The sequence below is a fragment of the Mesoplodon mirus genome (assembly GCF_964341445.2).
Source record: "Mesoplodon mirus genome assembly, chromosome: 2".
NCBI lineage: Eukaryota > Metazoa > Chordata > Mammalia > Artiodactyla > Ziphiidae > Mesoplodon > Mesoplodon mirus.
Genome location: NC_138977.1, coordinates 216,960,854 through 216,980,613, shown reverse-complemented (window position 1 = coordinate 216,980,613; position 19,760 = coordinate 216,960,854). Strand labels below are relative to the sequence as shown.

Below are 19,760 nucleotides of genomic sequence, written 5' to 3'. Positions count from 1 at the left end.
CCCCTGGTTTAGGGCAAAGGAGCAAAGTGCAGTTCTGCAAACATAATTCTTAAGGGAGGGGACTTACTATGCTTTTTGTTCTCCTTTTTTCCCTCAGCCACTGTCTTTCCTAGTTCAGAAGCTACAACACTAAAAGGAAACCTTTCAGACCCAGGGCCTTCCCTATTGTTATTGGTGGTAGTTCTCCATCTTTGTGTCATTCATGAATTGAGATTTTTTTTTAGTAAATAAAGGACCTTGTAGCTAAGTGTGGGAGATGCACTAGGTTGTAACATTTCCTCTGCCTTTTGTGCATTTAAGAAGATAGAAATGGTGTAGGAGAATTTTCAGTCGTGATGCACTGTGCTAGAAACAGAGGGCTCTGCAGAGGTTAATATCATGGACCTTGCCTTCAGGGAGACCCTTATCTAGGAAGAGAGAGATTATATAAATAAATACATGACTAGGACCAACCAAATTTCTTTCAGAATCCAAGAGGGCCAGGTCATGTGAAAATTCACTTTTTATTATAGTGTTCTGGACATAGAATAGAAAGTTAGTTATCTTGCCCAGGGCCTCAGATAGTCATAATCTTCTTTGTTTTCTTTGTGAAGTTTCTTTTTTTTAAATAGGTTTGAAAATCATTTAGCTCTCAGGGACCTGTAATTCACATCACAAAACACCACTTCATTGCTTTACTTGAGTAAGACTATTAGTCTTTCCTCTGAGGACGCAGTAGATTGGCCGAGTACAGAGTTTGAAATTCTATGTCATTACGCAGCAAACCAGTCCTTAATCAGTTAGGACTGAAGTGCCCTGGAGGAACAGTTTGTGAAAGCTGCCATTAAGAGAGCCTTTTTAAAGGTTTTTATTGACATGACTCAGCTCAGGATTGAAAGTGCCTTGCTGGAAGCCAATGGAGAGACTAGTGTGCTGTCCACCTATGTGGTTCCTAGTTGGTAATGGCGTCATCACTCCCTCTGTCCCATCTACATCATTATTTAACAGAATAGGTCACAAAATGTCAAAAAGTAGGAAAGAATTCATGTTGCTCCTATTCAACAGTATAGTCCCTTTGAAGATTTCTGTCCACAGTGATTCTTTAATTCAAAGCTCTGACCTGGGCCCATATGGATCTAAGGCTGTTCCTCTTCTTTATAAACATGGAGAACACTTTGAAATAACTTACAGATGTACATTTTTTCTTTTTATTCAAATAACATACTTTTTTGGTGGAAAGTATAGATTTATATGGGAAAAGAAAAAAAAATAGAACTCAACCCTTACAGTCCAGAGATAAGCACTATTAACATTTTAGTGTTTATTCTTCCAGAAGAGGAAAGGGGGGAGGGGCAATTTATGGGTAGGGGACTAAGAGGTACAAACTATTATGTATAAAATAAGCTACAAGGGTATATTGTACAACACAGGAAATATAGCCAATATTTTATAATAACTATAAATGGAGCATAACCTTTAAAAATTGTGAATCACTATATTGTACACCTATAACATACAATATTGTACATCAACTATATCTCAATCAAAAAACCTACATATGTACATTGAATTGTTTATTAAATATGTTTATAATGTATATGGAGTATAAATAAAATACCAACAAAAGAAATATCTTTTTTGCCCATCGGTGCTTTACAAGCCCTGAACATCAGTCTCTACTTGTGTTCCTTCCTTGGACTTTTATCATTGCTTTTATTTATAGTTTTGTCAGATATATATATATCCCTAAACAGCATATTATTTAATTTTGCATGTTTTTGAACTTTATATAAATGATATCATTTTGCATATATCCTTCTGCGACTTTTTGTGTTTGTCCAGTTCATCACGTTGAAGGGTATTGCTGTGGTATGTTTATTTTCACTGCTGTATAATATTTCATTCAATGTCTATACCAAAATTCATTTATCCAGTATCCATTTGGTGAATGTTTGAGTTTTTTCCAGTTTTTTTGCTATGCCAAGTCATGCTGTTATGAAAATTCTTATACATGTCTTCTGGTGCACATATCCAAGAGTTTCACTAAGATATATGCCAAAGGTAAAATTTTTTTTTTTATCTTCAATTTCACTACATAATGCCAAATTATTTTTAAAGTAGATCTATAAGTTTATATTATACTCCTGTTAACAGTGTATTTGTTTCCATTGTTCTGTATTCTCTCCCAACTTGATATAGCTATACTTTTAAATTTTTGCCAATTGCCTCTTTGGTGAGTATAAAAAGGTAGCTATGGTTTTACTTTCCTTTTCCTTGGTTACTAATGCAGATGGTAATTGGCCTTTCACATGTTTCCTCTTCAGTGAAATCCTTGTTGACGTGTTTTGTATGTGGCTTTTAAAAAACAAAAATGAACTCATTTAAAAAATATATCATGAATGTCTTTCCATTCAGTAAATATGCCTCTACAATGTAATTTTGATGGCAGAATATTTCTTGTACACAACATACTTTACTTACTGATCCTTCAGTGTTAGACCATCTAGATTATTTCACTGTTTTCAGCAACGATGCAGAGAGCACCCTTGCAATTAAATCTCTGTATATGCTCATGATTTATTCTTTTAGAAGAATAGATACATTCCTAAAAGTGGAATTGTTGAGTCAAAGGGTATGAATAGTTTTAGATTTTAGATTCATACTGCCAAGTTGCCCTCTAAAAAGGTCTTACCAATTTATACTCCAACCAGCAATGAAAGTGGGTGCTTATATGCCTGAATAAGGAATCTTTTCATCACCATTTTTCATCCATATTCCTGATAATCTGTGTGGCGTATTGTCCATTTTCTTTTCCTTGTCTTCTCAAGTGTCCATGCTAGCAGTAGAAGAGTATGAGGAAATGCAAGTGAACTTGGAACTGGAGAAGGACCTTCGAAAGAAAGCAGAGTCGTTTGCACAAGAGGTAAATATCTTGCAGAGACTTCGTATTTCATTTTTATATTTTAAGGAACTTTGCAGATGACATATAAAAATATTTTTTGAAGTTGAATAAGCAGTTGTCACTTTGAATTACGGATCACCTGATTTAGGGAGCTATGGAATAGTATCACATTCATTGAACTTGGTGTCGGAAGATCTGGGTTTAAATTTTGGCCATGTCATTCAGTTAGTAGTTGTATGTTACTAGCAGTTATTAGCAGTCCCTTAGCCTCTTTGGGCTTCACTTTCACCATCTATAAAATGGGTGATGTTACCAACCTAACCAAGTGGATTTTAAAATCAAATGGCACAATTTTTCAAAGGAATTTTGTAAACTATAAAATGCTATGTCGGGGAAAGAAATTATATTTAGGGATACCCATCCCATAACTTGTGAGGGAAAGTCCAGCTTGAGTACATTATTTTTGCATGTTTCCAGTAGCCGTAAGAATCTAGGTTACATCTCAGTATACCATCTGAAATAACAACATCATGGTCTTAGTATTTCTCTTCAGCTGCTATTCAGTGCTCTCATTCTGTGAGTTGATTCTTGCGCTTGCTGTGGAACATTGTCATGTTACACATCCATTATCTGAGCCTTTCACCAGAGTAATGACTTTTCTCTCATGTTAGAGATAAGCTTTGAGCTTCTCGTGTTCTGGCCTTAACTTTGTTGCCATGTGGTTATTGGATATTCCATGGCTCTGGGACTGGTTTCCAGGGAAATGATGAGGCACCAGTTGGCTGAACTGTAACAGCTCATGATATGGAGCTGATGTGCATGAGATTTCCATCTTGTGTAAATATTTTGAATCTGTGTGCATACTGCGGGTTCAAGGAAAGTAGCTAAGGAAATGTAAAACATTCTTAGGTGGACGTATCCAAGGTGTAGAAGGAAGACAAAGCATGGGGTTATGGGAATGACATTTGAAGATCAGATTATGGTTTTGTGCAGGAGTTTTTCTGTGCTTGAATGTAGCTGTGCTAGCAATGAACTCTACAAAAAATTTAGCCTGAGAAGGTCTGATTTGAAATATTATGATTCATTTTACTCAGAGAGTTTAATGAAAGGTGAGTAAGTACTGTTCTCTTATTTCCTGGAAGGAAGAAAAAAAAAATTGAAGCGTGTTAGAGCCCTTTGGAAAAAGCTGCAGCATATATAAATAATGGAACTTGGGCTTCCCTGGTGGCGCAGTGGTTGAGAGTCCGCCTGCCAATGCAGGGGACACGGGTTCGTGCCCCGGTCCGGGAAGATCCCACATGCTGCAGAGCGGCTGGGCCCGTGAGCCATGGCCGCTGAGCCTGGGCGTCCGGAGCCTGTGCTCTGCAACAGGAGAGGCCGCAACAGTGAGAGGCCTGCGTACTGCGGGGAAAAAAAAAAAGAATGAATGATTCAGTCTGCCATTCACTTGGTAGTGATTGGTGGAAACAATAATGCTGACATATTAACCCAGAATGAGGAGAGAGAAGTTTGAGGAGAGAAAGCAAGAGCTGTGGCACTTACATTACTGGTTGCATAAGTATTTGCAACAGTGCTCAATGCTTGTACAATATCTAGGTTTGATCTACACAGTAGTGAGAAGAAAAGATAAAGCTAGATCAGAACTAGTGTATCTTCCCTTTTCACGGTTTACAGATTCTCAGGTTTTCAACAGATAACTACGGTTAAAAGGTACACGACTTAGCTTAACCAGAGAAGTACCACTTTTGCGTTTTGTTCTTTAGTGCATTCAGCAAACATCTGGTAAGCTAGACAGTGTGTAGATAGTGGGAATATAATGGTGAAGAAAGCAAATATGATCCTTGCCCTGTTGGAGTGTACAGTGTAGAGGTGTAGAAATCAATTATTTTTTCGATTTTCATTTTGCCAAACTTTGTGTATTTGACAGTGCTTTTCTTTTTTTTTTAATTTTTAATTTAATTTTATTTTTTTTATACAGCAGGTTCTTATTAGTCATCAGTTTTATACACATAAGTGTATACATGTCAATCCCAATCTCCCAGTTCATCCCACCACCACCCCCTCCCCCCCGCCACTTTCCCCCCTTGGTGTCCATACGTTTGTTCTCTACATCTGTGTCTCAGCTTCTGCCCTGCAAACCAGTTCATCTGTACCATTTTTCTAGGTTCCACATACATGCGTTAATATATGATACTTGTTTTTCTCTTTCTGACTTACTTCATTCTATATGACAGTCTCTAGATACATCCACATCTCAACAAATGACCCAATTTTGTTCCTTTTTATGGCTGAGTAATATTCCACTGTATATATGTACCACATCTTCTTTATCCATTCCTCTGTTGATGGGCATTTAGGTTGCTTCCATGACCTGGCTATTGTAAATAGTGCTGCAATGAACACTGGGGTGCATGTGTCTTTTTGAATTACGGTTTTCTCAGGGTATATGCCCAGTAGTGGGATTGCTGGATCATATGGTAGTTCTATTTTTAGTTTTTTAAGGAACCTACATAGTGTTCTCCATGGTGGCTATATTTTACATTCCCACCAACAGTGCAGGAGAGTTCCCTTTTCTCCACACCCTCTCCAGCATTTGTTGTTTGTAGATTTTCTGATGATACCCATTCTAACTGGTGTGAGGTGATACCTCATTGTACTTTTGATTTGCATTTCTCTAATAATTAGTGATGTTGAGCAGCTTTTCATGTGCTTCTTGGCCATCTGTACATCTTCTTTGGAGAAATGTCTATTTAGGTCTTCTGCCCATTCTTGGATTGGGTTGTTTGTTTTTTAAGTATTGAGCTGCATGAGCTGCTTATATATTTTGGAGATTAATCCTTTGTCCGTTCATTCGTTTGCAAATATTTTCTCCCATTCTGAGGGTTGTCTTTTCATCTTCTTTATGGTTTCCTTTGCTGTGCAAAAGCTTTGAAGTTTCATTAGGTCCCATTTGTTTATTTTTGTTTTTATTTCCATTACTCTAGGAGGTGAGTCAAAAAAGATCTTGCTGTGATTTATGTCAAAGAGTGTTCTTCCTATGTTTTCCTCTAAGAGTTTTATAGTGTCTGGTCTTACATTTAGGTCTGTGATCCATTTTGAGTTTATTTTTGTGGATAGTGTTAGGGAGTGTCCTAATTTCATTCTTTTACATGTAGCTGTCCAGTTTTCCCAGCACCACTTATTGAAGAGACTGTCTTTTCTCCATTGTCTATCCTTGCCTCCTTTGTCATAGATTAGTTGACCATAGGTGTGTGGGTTTATCTCTGGGCTTTCTATCTTGTTCCATTGATCTATATTTCTGTTTTTGTGCCAGTACCATATTGTCTTGATTACTGTAGCTTTGTAGTATAGTCTGAAGTCAGGGAGTCTGATTCCTCCAGCTCCATTGTTTTCCCTCAAGACTGCTTTGGCTATTCGGGGTCTTTTGTGTCTCCATACAGATTTTAAGATTTTTTGTTCTAGTTCTATAAAAAATGCCACTGGTAATTTGATAGGGATTGCATTGAATCTGTAGATTGCTTTGGGTAGTATAGTCATTTTCACAATAATGATTCTTCCAATCCAAGAACACGGTAGATCTCTCCATCTGTTTGTATCATCTTTAATTTCTTTCATCAGTGTCTTATAGTTTTCTGCATATAGGTCTTTTGTCTCCCTAGGTAGGTTTATTCCTAGGTATTTTACTCTTTTTGTTGCAGTGGTAAATGGGAGTGTTTCCTTAATTTCTCTTTCAGATTTTTCATCATTAGTGTATAGGAATGTAGAGATTTCTGTGCATTAATTTTGTATCCTGCAACTTTACCAAATTCACTGATTAGCTCTAGTAGTTTTCAGGTGGCCTCTTTAGGATTCTCTATGTATAGTATCATGTCATCTGCAAACAGTGACAGTTTTACTTCTTCTTTTCCAATTTGTATTCCTTTTATTTCTTTTTCTTCTCTGATTGCCGTGGCTAGGACTTCCAAAACTGTGTTGAATAATAGTGGTGAGAGTGGACATCCTTGTCTCGTTCCTGATCTTAGAGGAAATGCTTTCAGTTTTTCACCATTGAGAATGATGTTTGCTGTGAGTTTGTCGTATATGGCCTTTATTATGTTGAGGTAGGTTCCCTCTATGCCCACTTTCTGGAGAGTTTTTATCATAAATGGGTGTTGAATTTTGTCGAAAGCTTTTTCTGCATCTATTGAGATGATCATATGGTTTTTATTCTTCAGTTTGTTAATATGTATCACATTGATTGATTTGCGTATATTGAAGAATCCTTGCATCCCTGGGACAAATCCCACTTGATCATGGTGTATGATCTCTTTAATGTGTTGTTGGATTCTGTTTGCTAGTATTTTGTTGAGGATTTTTGCATCTATATTCATGAGTTATTGGTCTGTAATTTTCTTTTTTTGTAGTATCTCTGTCTAGTTTTGGTATTAGGGTGATGGTGTAGAATGTGTTTGGGAGTGTTCCTTCCTCTGCAATTTTTTGTAAGCGTTTTAGAAGGATGGGTGTTAGCTCTTCTCTAAATTCACCTGTGAAGCCATCTGGTCCTGGACTTTTGTTTGTTGGAAGATTTTTAATCACAGTTTCAATTTCATTACTTGTGATTGGTCTGTTCATATTTTCTATTTCTTCCTGGTTCAGTCTTAGAAGGTTATACCTTTCTAAGAATTCATCCATTTCTTCCAGGTTGTCCATTTTATTGCCATAGAGTTGCTTGTAGTAGTCTCTTAGGATGCTTTGTATTTCTGCAGTGTCTGTTGTAACTTCTCCTTTTTCATTTCTAATTTTGATTTGAGTCCTCTCCCTCTTTTTATTGATGAGTCTGGCTAATGGTTTATCAATTTTGTTTATCTACTCAAAAAAACAGCTTTTAGTTTTATTGATCTTTGCTATTGTTTTCTTATTTTCTATTTCATTTATTTCTGCTCTGGTCTTTATGATTTCTTTCCTTCTGCTAACTTTGGGTTTTGTTTGTTCTTCTTTCTCTAGTTCCTTTAGGTGTAAGGTTAGATTGTTTATTTTAGATTTTTCTTGTTTCTTGAGGTAGGCTTGTATAGCTATAAACTTCCCTATTAGAACTGCTTTTGCTGCATCCCATAGGTTTTGGATCGTTGTGTTTTCACTGTCATTTGTGTCTAGGTATTTTTTGATTTCCTCTTTGATTTCTTCAGTGATCTGTTGGTTATTTAGTAACGTATTGTTTAGCCTCCATGTGTTTGTGTTTTTTATGTTTTTTTCCCTGTAATTCATTTCTAATCTCATAGCGTTGTGGACAGAAAAGATGCTTGATATGATTTCAGTTTTCTTTTATTTACTGAGGCTTGATTTGTGACCCAAGATGTGATCTATCCTGGAGAATGTTCTGTGTGCACTTGAGAAGAAAGTTTATTCTGTTGTTTTTGGATGGAATGTTCTATAAATATCAGTGAAATCTATTTGCTCTATTGTGTCATTTAAAGCTTCTGTTTCCTTATTTATTTTCATTTTGGATGATCTGTCCATTGGTGTAAGTGAGGTGTTAAAGTCCCCCACTATTCTTGATTTAACTGTCGATTTCCTCTTTTATAGCTGTTAGCAGTTGCCTTATGTATTGAGGTGCTCCTATGTTGGGTGCATGTATATTTATAATTGTTATATCTTCTTGGATTGATCCCTTTATTATTATGTAGTGTCCTTCCTTGTCTCTTGTAACATTCTTTATTTTAAAGTCTATTTTATCTGATATGAGTATTGCTACTCCATCTTTCTTTTGATTTCCATTTGCATGGAATATCTTTTTCCATCCCCTCACTTTCAGTCTGTATGTACCCCTAGGTCTGAAGTGGGTTTCTTGTAGACAGCATATAGATGGGTCTTGTTTTTGTATACATTCAGCAAGCCTGTGTCTTTTGCTTGGCACATTTAATCCATTCACGTTTAAGGTAATTATCGATATGTATGTTCCTATGACCATTTTCTTAATTGGTTTGGGTTTGTTTTTGTAGGTCCTTTTCTTCTCTTGTGTTTCCCACTTAGAGAAGTTCCTTTAGCATTTGTTGTAGAGCTGGTTTGGTGGTGCTGAATTCTCTTAGTTTTTGCTTGTCTGTAAAGCTTTTGATTTCTCCATCAAATCTGAATGAGATGCTTGCCAGGTAGAGTAATCTTGGTTGTAGGTTCTTCCCTTTCATCACTTTAAGTATATCATGCCAGTCCCTTCTGGCTTGTAGAGTTTCTGCTGAGAAATCAGCTGTTAACTTTACTGGAGTTCTCTTGTATGTTATTTGTCATTTTTCCCTTGCTGCTTTCAATAATTTTTCTTTGTCTTTAATTTTTGCTAATTTGATTACTGTGTGTCTTGGCATGTGTCTCCTTGGGTTTATCCTGTATGGGACTCGCTGAGCTTCCTGGACTTGAGTGGCTATTTCCTTTCCCATGTTAGGGAAGTTTTCAACTATAATCTCTTCAGATGTTTTCTCTGGTCCTTTCTCTCTCACTTCTCCTTCTGGGACCCCTATAATGCAGATGGCATTTAATGTTGTCCCAGCGGTCTCTTAGGCTGTCTTCATTTCTTCATTCTTTTTTCTTTATTCTGTTCTGCAGCAGTGAATTCCAGCATTCTATCTTCCAGGTCACTTATCCGTTCTTCTGCCTCAGTTATTCTGCTGTTGATTCCTCCTAGTGTAGTTTTCAGTTCAGTTATTGTATTGCTTATCTCTGTTTGTTTGTTCTTTAAATCTAGGTCTTTGTTAAACATTTCTGGCATCTTCTCGATCTTTGCCTCCATTGTTTTTCCCGAGGTCTTGGACCATCTTCACTATCATTATTCTGAATTCTTTTTCTGGAAGGTTGCCTATCTCTACTTCATTTAGTTGTTTTTCAGGGGTTTTATCTTGTTCCTTCATCTGGTACATAGCCCTCTGCCTTTTCATCTTGTCTGTCTCTCTGTGAATGTGGTTTTTGTTTCACAGGCTGCAGGATTGCAGTTCTTCTTGCTTCTGCTCAGAAATCAATTTTTGAAGTTAATTTAGTTTACCTTTTTAGTTACAAAAGGAAGATATATACCTTGTAAACATACAAATAATTCTCAAATGTGTAAATTAAAAATTGAATGTTTCTTCCTTACTTCTGTTCATACTTGTCCAATTAAAAACCAAAACCAGTACTTCCCTGGTGGCGCAGTGGTTAAGAATCCGCCTGCCAATGCAGGGGACACAGGTTTGAGCCCTGGTTTGGGAAGATCCCACATGCCGCGGAGCAACTAAGCCCGTGTGCCACAACTACTGAGCCCACGTGCCACAACTCCTGAGCCCACGCGCCACAACTAATGAAGCCTGTGTGCCTAGAGCCCGTGTTCTGCAACGAGAAGCCCCTGCAATGAGAAGCCTGCGCACCACAACGAAGGGTAGCCCCCACTTGCCACAACTAGAGAAAGCCTGCAGGCAGCAACCAAGACCCAACGCAGCCAAAAATAAATAAATAAAAAAAACCCCAAAACCCTGAAATCAAAACCATGATCCCGGGCCTCCCTGGTGGCGCAGTGGTTGAGAGTCCGCCTGCCGATGCAGGGGATACGGGTTCGTGCCCCGGTCTGGGAGGATCCCATATGCCGCGGAGCGGCTGGGCCCGTGAGCCATGGCCGCTGAGCCTGTGCGTCCAGAGCCTGTGCTCCGCAACGGGGGAGGCCACAACAGTGAGAGGCCCGCGTACAGCAAAAAAAAAAAAAAAAAAAAAAAACCATGATCCCCCACAAGGAAGAAACAATGAGTTGTCTTCATAGCTATGTTAAGTTTTTGTATTTCCTCAACATAATTTCAATTTTTGATGACTTTCCTGTACTTTTTGAATATATAATTTTTGCTATTTAATGTAGTTTTTCTTTTCTCTGTTTAATGGTGTGGATACCTTTTTCAACATGTAGTCCCAATATGCTGTGAAACTATTATGTAATTCGTGTTGTTTTCAGACAACTCAAATGATGATATTTTAATGTCATTTTGGAAAAAATGAATTATATATTAATAATACAACATTTTCTTCTCATTCTTTGAAAAGATTTAGGAAAATTTCTCTGAAATTCTGATACCGATGATGTTATTTGTCTGTCTGGTAAGGGACCAACTTAATAACTCTAACCAACAAGTTCTTACCATAGCTAAAAAACCAATTTCATTAGTGTTTGGTAACTGAATTTTCTTTAAATACATCTTAGAAAAAGCATTATTTAGTGTTTTATTTTAGTATCTTAAAGTCTAGAAAAGGTAGTCTAATGACTAATATTTTTCAAGTTACCATTGTTATTGAAAGGAATTTCTTTTCTGTATGTTCTTTTCATCTTATATTGTAATTTAGGGATTGTTACAGGGTTTTGCAAAAGAAATTCATGTTGTTAGCATCCCTAAGACATATCTTTATTCTTTTCTCTCCAGAATAACAGAGTTGAGATCATTTATAATCATGTAAAGTTAAGCAAGTTTTCCTGAGTGCTACACGGAAAAGGAGAGCTATCCCTTTTCCCAAGAGAGAACCAGAGTACAGAGAAGCAGTGCAGGGAGAGTAATAAAGCACCCTTGGCATTGATGGTCACCTGTGCCCTGCCTTGTCTTAGTGCTGAGCTCCCACTTCTGTCCTGGTCAGCCTCGCTGACTGCTTCCTCTCTGTTTGCTCCTGCCCTCTGAGCTCTCTTGGCAAAAGGCCTCATTTGTTGGGAAGCCAGAGAATCTCACTTACGTCAGCTGCTTTTTGCTGGCCTTTCATGTTGACTGAGATATTTTCTAAGGTACCAGCAAGGGACCCCAACCAGTTAAGTTTTAAGAGGGAAAAATGTATAAAAAATAATTTTTTAAAATAATAGTAACCTGAAAAAATAAGTCATTTCAATTAAACCATTGATCTCAAGTTTAAGATACTATGATGGAATACTGATTACTCTTCCCTAGTGCGTGGACACCTCCCGTCTCACTTTTCTCCAGCCTGGCACTTGTGCGCTCACACACATTCATTCACACTCTATCTATACCTATTTTTACAGAGAAATGAGGTGTTAGATGGAGGAAGAATGTAAATTTCACTTGAAAATGTTGTTGCTCTACTGTAAGATAGGCCCGATACCAGAATTTGAAAAACATTTCATGCTTGGAATCACCCATTGGCTGACTTGTGTAGGGTATTAAGGAAAAGAAATAATGGGTGAATAGAAAATAATGTTGCCTTCAATCATGTAAAGTTGTGAAGATTAAGTTAATAATATATGTAAATTGTTTTATAAAATGCTCAGTAAATATTAATATACCTTTTTCCTTCTCCTCTTTACCCTCTTATTGTTAACTACTTTTGACACTGGGGAAAAACTAATTTAAGACAGAATCTTAGGTCTAGTAGATAGCAGAGGACGGAGATTAGCCAGATGGTTAAGAGCGTGGGCTTGTAAATCGGACAGATCTGGGTTTAAATCCTGATTTTGCTACTCACTTGTGTCTTTGAGAAAGCTGCTTAACCCCTCGGAGCCTCAGTTACCTTATTAGTAAAAGTGGGGTAATAATAGTGTCTACTTGACAGTGGTGTTCTAAGGATTAGATGATAAAATGTATGTAAAATGATTGCCACTGTATCTGTCCCATAGTGTTTAGTACATTTTAGCTTTTCATAGCAGATACATTCGACTCATAGGATTGATGTAAGGATTAAAATAATGTGTATAAAATACTTAGTAGAATACCTGGCATAAGTTCTTGATAAATATTAGCTGCTACTGTTAGTACTAATGTACTTTAAAGCAATAATAAATTATTAAAAACTTCAGTATAGGACTAAACTATTGTATATATACTGTGCTGAGGCAAGAGTAAAGGTTCTAAAGATTATATAAAAGTTATGAATGAAATCATAGCAATCATTACTTCTAAAATCATTATACTATAATTCAGAAATTGCCTTTAACTTTTTAATAAAAACTCCACACACTTTTCCTTTTGTTCCAGTTTCAGTTGAGGAGATGTGTGAGAATGATTGGTATATACATTTTTATAATTAACTTTTGCAGATGTTTATTGAACAAAACAAGCTAAAGAGACAAAGCCACCTTCTGCTACAGAACTCTGCTCCTGACCAGCAGCTTTTGAAAGCTTTAGATGAAAATGCAAAACTCATACAGCTCCTTGAAGAAGAGAGAATTGAGCATCAACAAAAGGTACCAGATTTTCTCCTGGAGTTTTAATACACACACATACTTAGATTGAGAAGAGTCAGTCCAGTAGCTCATAGTTCCATGTTTTGCCTAAGTGACTAAGTCTTTCCAGTCTTTTCACCTTTTAGAAAAAATAACTACCAAATGAATTTAATTTATAGTATCCCACTAAAATTTATGCACTCTCGTAGGCTTTATAATGATCTTTAAACTGTCCAAAGGGTCAGAAGAAGCGAGGGAAAGAGATACAACTCAAAAAGAGCTTGGATAGTGCAGTTTGGAAATCCACATTTCCAAGTTGAGTTGATTGTGTTTTGGGAGACTGCATACACTAGGAGAGTGTATTGTGTAGTGGTCTCAAAGAGCTTGTTGGAGGGCATAGGTTTTATTCAAAGAGGGAGGAAAAGTCCGTGTTAGTAGTAATTATTTGCTTAGGGAAAATTTCTGATTTTGTAAACTTGTACAAATCTATATGTTTAAAGACTTCCTAAGTGGTTATTTCAATTTGTATGAGTAGAGCTATTCCAGCTGACACAGCCTACCTGTGTGTGCTAGGCAGAAAGGATAGTCACCGTGGTGGGTGAGAAAGAGAGGCAGGGAGGAGGAGAGGCGAAGAGGTGGAACAAAGCCTTTCAAATTAAAGAAACCACTTGAGAAAAATTACATCAGTGTTTATACTACTTACAGTGTACTTAGTTTGTGAAGGAAAGGCTGTTAGCTGCCATTTGTTACCACCTGTCGAAGTCTATTTAAGCAACAATATTGACATTTAATCCTTGGAAGTTCCTGGAGTTTTTACCAAGTTGGTTGTGAGGTAGAGTTAATTTTTCTTTCTTCCATAAGAAATGTTGACGTATATGTAGAGAACCTCTAGATGAATACGTGGTAACTGTGCTTGCCCCTGGGAAAGAGGCCTGGGGAGTAGGATGGAAGGGAAATAATTTTTTTTGTCCCCATATGCAGGAATTACCTTTTCAAATGAAGGGAATGAAAGAAGGTTTATTTTTATTTAGCTTATGCTAGGAATTTTGGTTCTGAAAAGTTCTACTACTGTAGTTAACTCATTTAGTAAATAATGCGTGCAAGAACCTAGTAAATTGTATTGAGGATGGGACTAAGTTGTTGTGTATGTTCCATGTTGGGGTAGTGGGAAAGGTACTGAAGATTAGGTAAAAGTTATAAATGAACTTATAGCAGTCAGTAAAACTTATTATACTATACCATACAATTATTCTGGATAATCTTTCAGGTATGTGGTTTAAAATATTTCTTACCTGTCTATAAGTTCCCTTGCAGATTCAGCAATCTTTAAAACACAGCTGTGTTGTTTTTATGATTATAATAAAACAAATTTTTAAAATACAGAAAAAGCTAAAGCAGAAAATTAAGAATAGTTAAAAATCCCATATTTTGGTGCATATCCAAACTTTATGTAAATGTATAGTTTTATGAATATAGGTTAAATGGAATCATGCCAAGCATATGGTTCTATAACCTGATTTTTTCCATTTGGTAATGTATATTTCCATGTCAGTGTATAGTGAGGTTATGTGATTTTTAAATGGTTGCATAGTATTTCATTTAACGAGCATAACTATAATTTATTAAATCAGTAATGTTGGTGGACATTTAGGTTATTTCCAAGTTTTCCCTGTTACAAAGAACATTCTAGTTAATGTATGTGAACACTTGTCTTACTATTTCACAAATTCTAAAAGTAGTATTACTGAATCAAGGGTCTTTTCTTCCTTATTTTTTTTTAAGGTTTTTGATATTTGTTACCAAATTGTCCCACCAAATTTTTAAGATTACCTGAGTTTTTCTTTTGAAACTGGGCAGAAAAACGTTAATCTGTTTTAAATGAATTTTTTACTTAAATTAAATGAATATTTTACTTTTTCTACTCACATTTAAAAATTAAATTATCTGGGACATAAGTCTTCAATAAATTTATATTGAATCACATTGCTGATAGTGATCTTAAGTATTATCTGTATCCTAGGATTTGTGTGGCTTTTAAGATGAATTGTAATCTCTTTGCTATGAAGTGCAAAGTAAAAGGGAAACATTTATTTTTCCCCTTATTTTCCTTGACAAAGGAAAAACTGTCACCACGTAAAAGTCTGTTTATAACTTATAGGTCAAAAAATTAGAAGAGCAGCTACAAAATGAAACTCTCCGCAAAGAGATGCACAACCTCAAACAGCAACTGGAGCTCCTAGAAGAAGATAAAAAAGAATTGGAATTGAAATATCAGAATTCTGAGGAGAAAGCTAGAAATTTAAAGCATTCCGGTAAAAGCAATGAGTAGCTTATTATGTCTTATTATTACTATGTGAATCTCTCATGACCAGTACATTTACTAAATGCTATAGAAAAATACCAAGATTTGTTTTAAATTTCTTATTTCTGACTATTGTAATTCATTAGAACGGTCGCTGTAATCAAATGATTCACAAATATTTAGACTTCTGCTTTGGACTCACAGCCTTTATGAGCATCACATACAGAATTAAGAGACGGAGATATCATTAATGTGGGAAGACCAAAACTTCAGCATTTCTCAGGGCTTCAGAGATGAGTGTTCGTTAAATACTTACTTTATTCATTTTAGGGTGCATTTTAAAAAAGAATTAAACTTTTTAGGTTTATACTACCTTCATTTTCGATGTCTAATTATGCACATGAAATAATACTTTCAGTATCACACCTAACGATAAAATGGGCAACGATATATATATTAAATGGAAAAACTTTTAAAACACGAGGAGATACTTAAACGATTTATTCATTCAGTTCTAGAAGGCTTAACAAGAATGTGTGAGTTGGAGTACTACACAGGGATAAGTAATAAGTTTCTGTTGGAAAGTAGATAATTTAAGGGGGCAGGTTGTTCCCTTTATAACAGCTTCAATATTCACTTCAGATATTTTTGGTTAATTTTATACTAGAATTTTGAAATCTGTACAGAAAAATCAAGTAGGCTTTTTCCTTTAAAAAATATTCAATGCTTTCTAATCCACAATGAAAGTGAATTACAATTTATTTTTTTAAATTGATCTAAAATTAAGGAGTAGTCCATTCTTTTTAGTTATTGTCTGCTGTGTGTGTACCCAGCCATACCTAGTACCCTAGGATGCTATAAGAAATGTAGAAGAAAAGAAACCATGCCTTTTGTCCATGAGGATCTCAAACTCCCTTTAGAGAAACAGCCACATGCATATGAAATAACTAGAGGATTCTTGATGTCAGGGAGCCTGGCCTCCACTGCTTATTTAAGTGTTGACGGTAAAAACAAATGCACAAATCATTAGGGTAGTCAGTCATGGAAAGTAGAGTGGCTGCGTAGAGGGAGAGCTATTCCTGAGTGCAGTACCTGTAGCCCATTAGAGCCCAATTAGAGGCATTCACATCTGTGATATAAATTCAAATTGAGTTTCTTGAAGTCAGGAACTGTGTCATGAGCAGCACTGAGCATAGGTTCTTCCACATTGTTGGAGCTTAGTAAGTACTTGTTTCATTAATGGCTTGAATGAATTGAATGAATAAATTATATTTCCAGAATGCTCTTCAAAAGAGCAAAAAGTTTCTGAGAGTCTTGAGTCTGGTTAAAATCAAGAACTCTAGGATTTGCAGTTTTTGAAGGAGATTAAGTGGAGGAGGAAAGTATGCTATTAAAATTCATCACTAAATGTCATCTTTAAAATTAATTCTTGGTCTGTATACTTTAAAAGTCAAGTATTAACAATTTCTTAGTGTTTGAGTAGTAAATTCTATTGTTAACAAATATTTCTTCAGCCTACTCTCAATCCTTACTTCCCACCCATCCAGCCATTGTCTTGATTTATTTTTTCTTTTCCATAGTTTGTATATATAGCAAAAAGATGGTAAATTTTTTGTAACATATATAAGGCCTCTCTTACTGATGATAAAAAGTTTAAAGAGCTCTGCAGTTTCATACTGAAATTTCTAACTTTGCTTTAATAAAAGAAATTGATTTTGAGAGTGGTTGTTTTTTCCTTTACACATATATAAGGTGTTAAGTTGCTTATTTCAGCTCTTTTCTGAATGCTTGCTCTCTGTGCAGTCGATGAACTCCAGAAACGGGTGAACCAGTCTGAGAATTCGGTACCTCCCCCGCCTCCTCCTCCACCACCGCTTCCTCCTCCCCCTCCAAATCCTATCCGGTAAGCACGTGCAGGAAGACTGCTTTGCATCAAATGTTAGTCCTTGTCAGAGAAACTGAAGTTTATGCTATTGGTACCCTTTTTAAGCAATACGGGCTTAGATGCATCATTTTGAGGGGCGTGGTGGTAAAAAGTATGAAAGATATCAGCAGGTGTCTCAGAGAATTTTCTGAAGGCCAGTGTATCATTCCTTTCTTGTAACATATAAAGACATCTTGTGGCCTACAGTGTTCTTCTGTTGTAGATGTTTAAATTTCATGTGGATGTTCCAAACCAAGGAGCTAGACATCTAAAACAATTTTTTTGATAATACTTCAGTTTTAAAACTTCAGTCCGTATCATTAGGATTTCCTTTAGCTGGACGATCAAGGAATTTTGAGCTTCTCCAGAATGTTTTTCATGTTTTTCTCTCACTAACTTGAATTTGAAAGCTATGCTTTGTTCAGTTATTTAAAAAATAAAAGTACTGAACTAACAAAAACCTAACAGATCTACTTTAAGCCACAGACGTAGTTAAGGCAAAATAATTTTTACATGTGATCGATCCAAGAGTCAATTGAAAGAATTTCAGGTATTTTAAATTCTTTCTCTCCTGGGTAGCTAAATCTGTAAGAGATATTCTGAATTTGACATTTAAAATAGGAAATTCATCACTTTGATTTTTTTCTAAGGTCTAGAATTTTGAGCTTGATAAGAAAAGTCACTTCTGTCTGTGAGGAGGGAGAACTATTAAAAAACGATCATAATCTTGCTGTTGGCTTTTAATTTTTAGTCTCTGAAACCTTGAGAGCCCTTAGAATTAAAAGTAAAGTATAACCTAAATAGAATATTTTCTCAAAAAGCATCCTACAGTCACACTGAGAAATGAAAGTGGGACTCAGACTATGTATATCTAGAGCATGAACTCTTATAAGGCCCGTTAAAGAAAATTTTCATTGAATAACATGAATGATTTTTATTTTAAGATGAATTTAAGTAGTATAAGATATAATTTCTCAGTAGAAAGAGATTTTTATTTTTTTGGTAAGGAGTACTTTCTTGTCAAAAAAGTATATTTGCAGGGGCTTCCCTGGTGGCGCAGTGGTTGAGAGTCTGCCTGCCGATGCAGGGGACACGGGTTCGTGGCGATCCGGGAAGATCCCACATGCCGCTGAGCCTTCGTGTCTGGAGCCTGTGCTCTGCAATGCAACGGGAGGGGCCACAACAGTGAGAGGCCCTCGTATTGCGGAAAAAAAAAAAAAAGTATATTTGCATTTGTATTGAGTTTCAGTGGACTTTGAATCCACTAATCAAGGTTTTCCAGCTTTGTTCCTGAGCTGTTTGTTTTACCCTGATGTAGATCATGGATAGAAGTGGAAGTGGAAGAAAAAGACTAGAGCCTGTGGCTTCTTTAAGTGGCTTTATTGCTTTCCCTTCCTCTTCCTGCTCATTTGACTTAGAGGACAGATGGGAGAGAGTTAAGAGAGGAAAAAGGCATATCTTGGTCATTTTGTAGTAATGGAGTGAAAGGACAGGTCCTGGCCAGGTGGTGTGGCTCACGGGGAAAGGGTAGGGTATATTAGTGTATTAGTCAGGGTTCTCCAGAGAAATAGAACCAATAGGATGTGTGTGTGTGTGTGTGTGTGTACATGTGTACATACACATCATATACATAAAAAGAATGTATTCTCAAGAATTGGTTCACATGACTATGGAGGCTGACAAGTCCCAGGATCTTCAGGGTGAGTCAGCAAGCTGGAGACCAAGGAGAGCCTGTGGCGTTGTTTCAGTCTGAAGGTCAACAGGCCAGGAAGAGGCAGTGTTTCAGTTTGAGTCAAAAGCAGGACGGAGCAGATGTCCTAGTTTCAAGGCAGTCAGGCAGGAGGAATTTTCTCTTACTTGGGGGAGGGTCACCTTTTGTTGTATTCAGGCCTTCAACTGATTGAGTGAGGCCCATCCCACATTAGGGAGGACAGTCACTCAGGCTACCAATTTAAATGTTAATCTCATCCAGAACCCTCACAGAAATACCCAGAATAATGTTTGATCATTTATCCAAGTACCCCATGACCCAGTCAAGTTGACTCATAAATAAGCATCACAGTGGGCGTGAAGAACACTTGAAGAATTTCAAGGTGAATATTTTCCACCTGGGGCAGTTTTAGCCAGAGGTTTGGATGATTGGTCCCAGATGTCTTGTCCTGGTCTTCTCATCTGTCCTGTGAAACTCACACTGTCTGTTGATATTTTCTCTTTAGTCTATGCAACATCTTGACAGTTCTGTTTAATATTACAGATGATTTTCCTGTGGACACCATATCAGTCTTCAACTTATACTTCAGAACATTTAAAGCTAGCACTTTCTCTTATCTCCTTAGGTGGTTTGCAGTGTTGGACATATATTCTTAGTTCATTTATGTAAATACGTACAACTGTTCTGAGCAGTACAATAACTTCTTGCTTTGTAATCTTTATGTACAATAATACGCATTCTCAAAACTTCCCCTCAGAACCAGAGATGGGGTCATTCCAGAATGAGGAGAGGCCTCTGGTTAGT

The 19,760-nt window shown here is 36.6% G+C and overlaps 1 protein-coding gene across 7 annotated transcripts in view; it reads left to right on the top strand.

The window, feature by feature from the left end:
- Positions 1–19,760, top strand: part of SHTN1 (shootin 1) — a 106,398-nt gene that overhangs the window by 44,964 nt on the left and 41,674 nt on the right. For all 7 annotated transcript variants that reach the window (XM_082641600.1, XM_082641596.1, XM_082641595.1 and 4 more), the window contains 4 exons: positions 2,808–2,902; positions 12,894–13,040; positions 15,178–15,331; positions 17,125–17,224. In XM_082641600.1, coding sequence (XP_082497726.1) covers positions 2,808–2,902; positions 12,894–13,040; positions 15,178–15,331; positions 17,125–17,224 — 496 coding nt within the window. The remainder of the gene's footprint in view (positions 1–2,807; positions 2,903–12,893; positions 13,041–15,177; positions 15,332–17,124; positions 17,225–19,760) is intronic.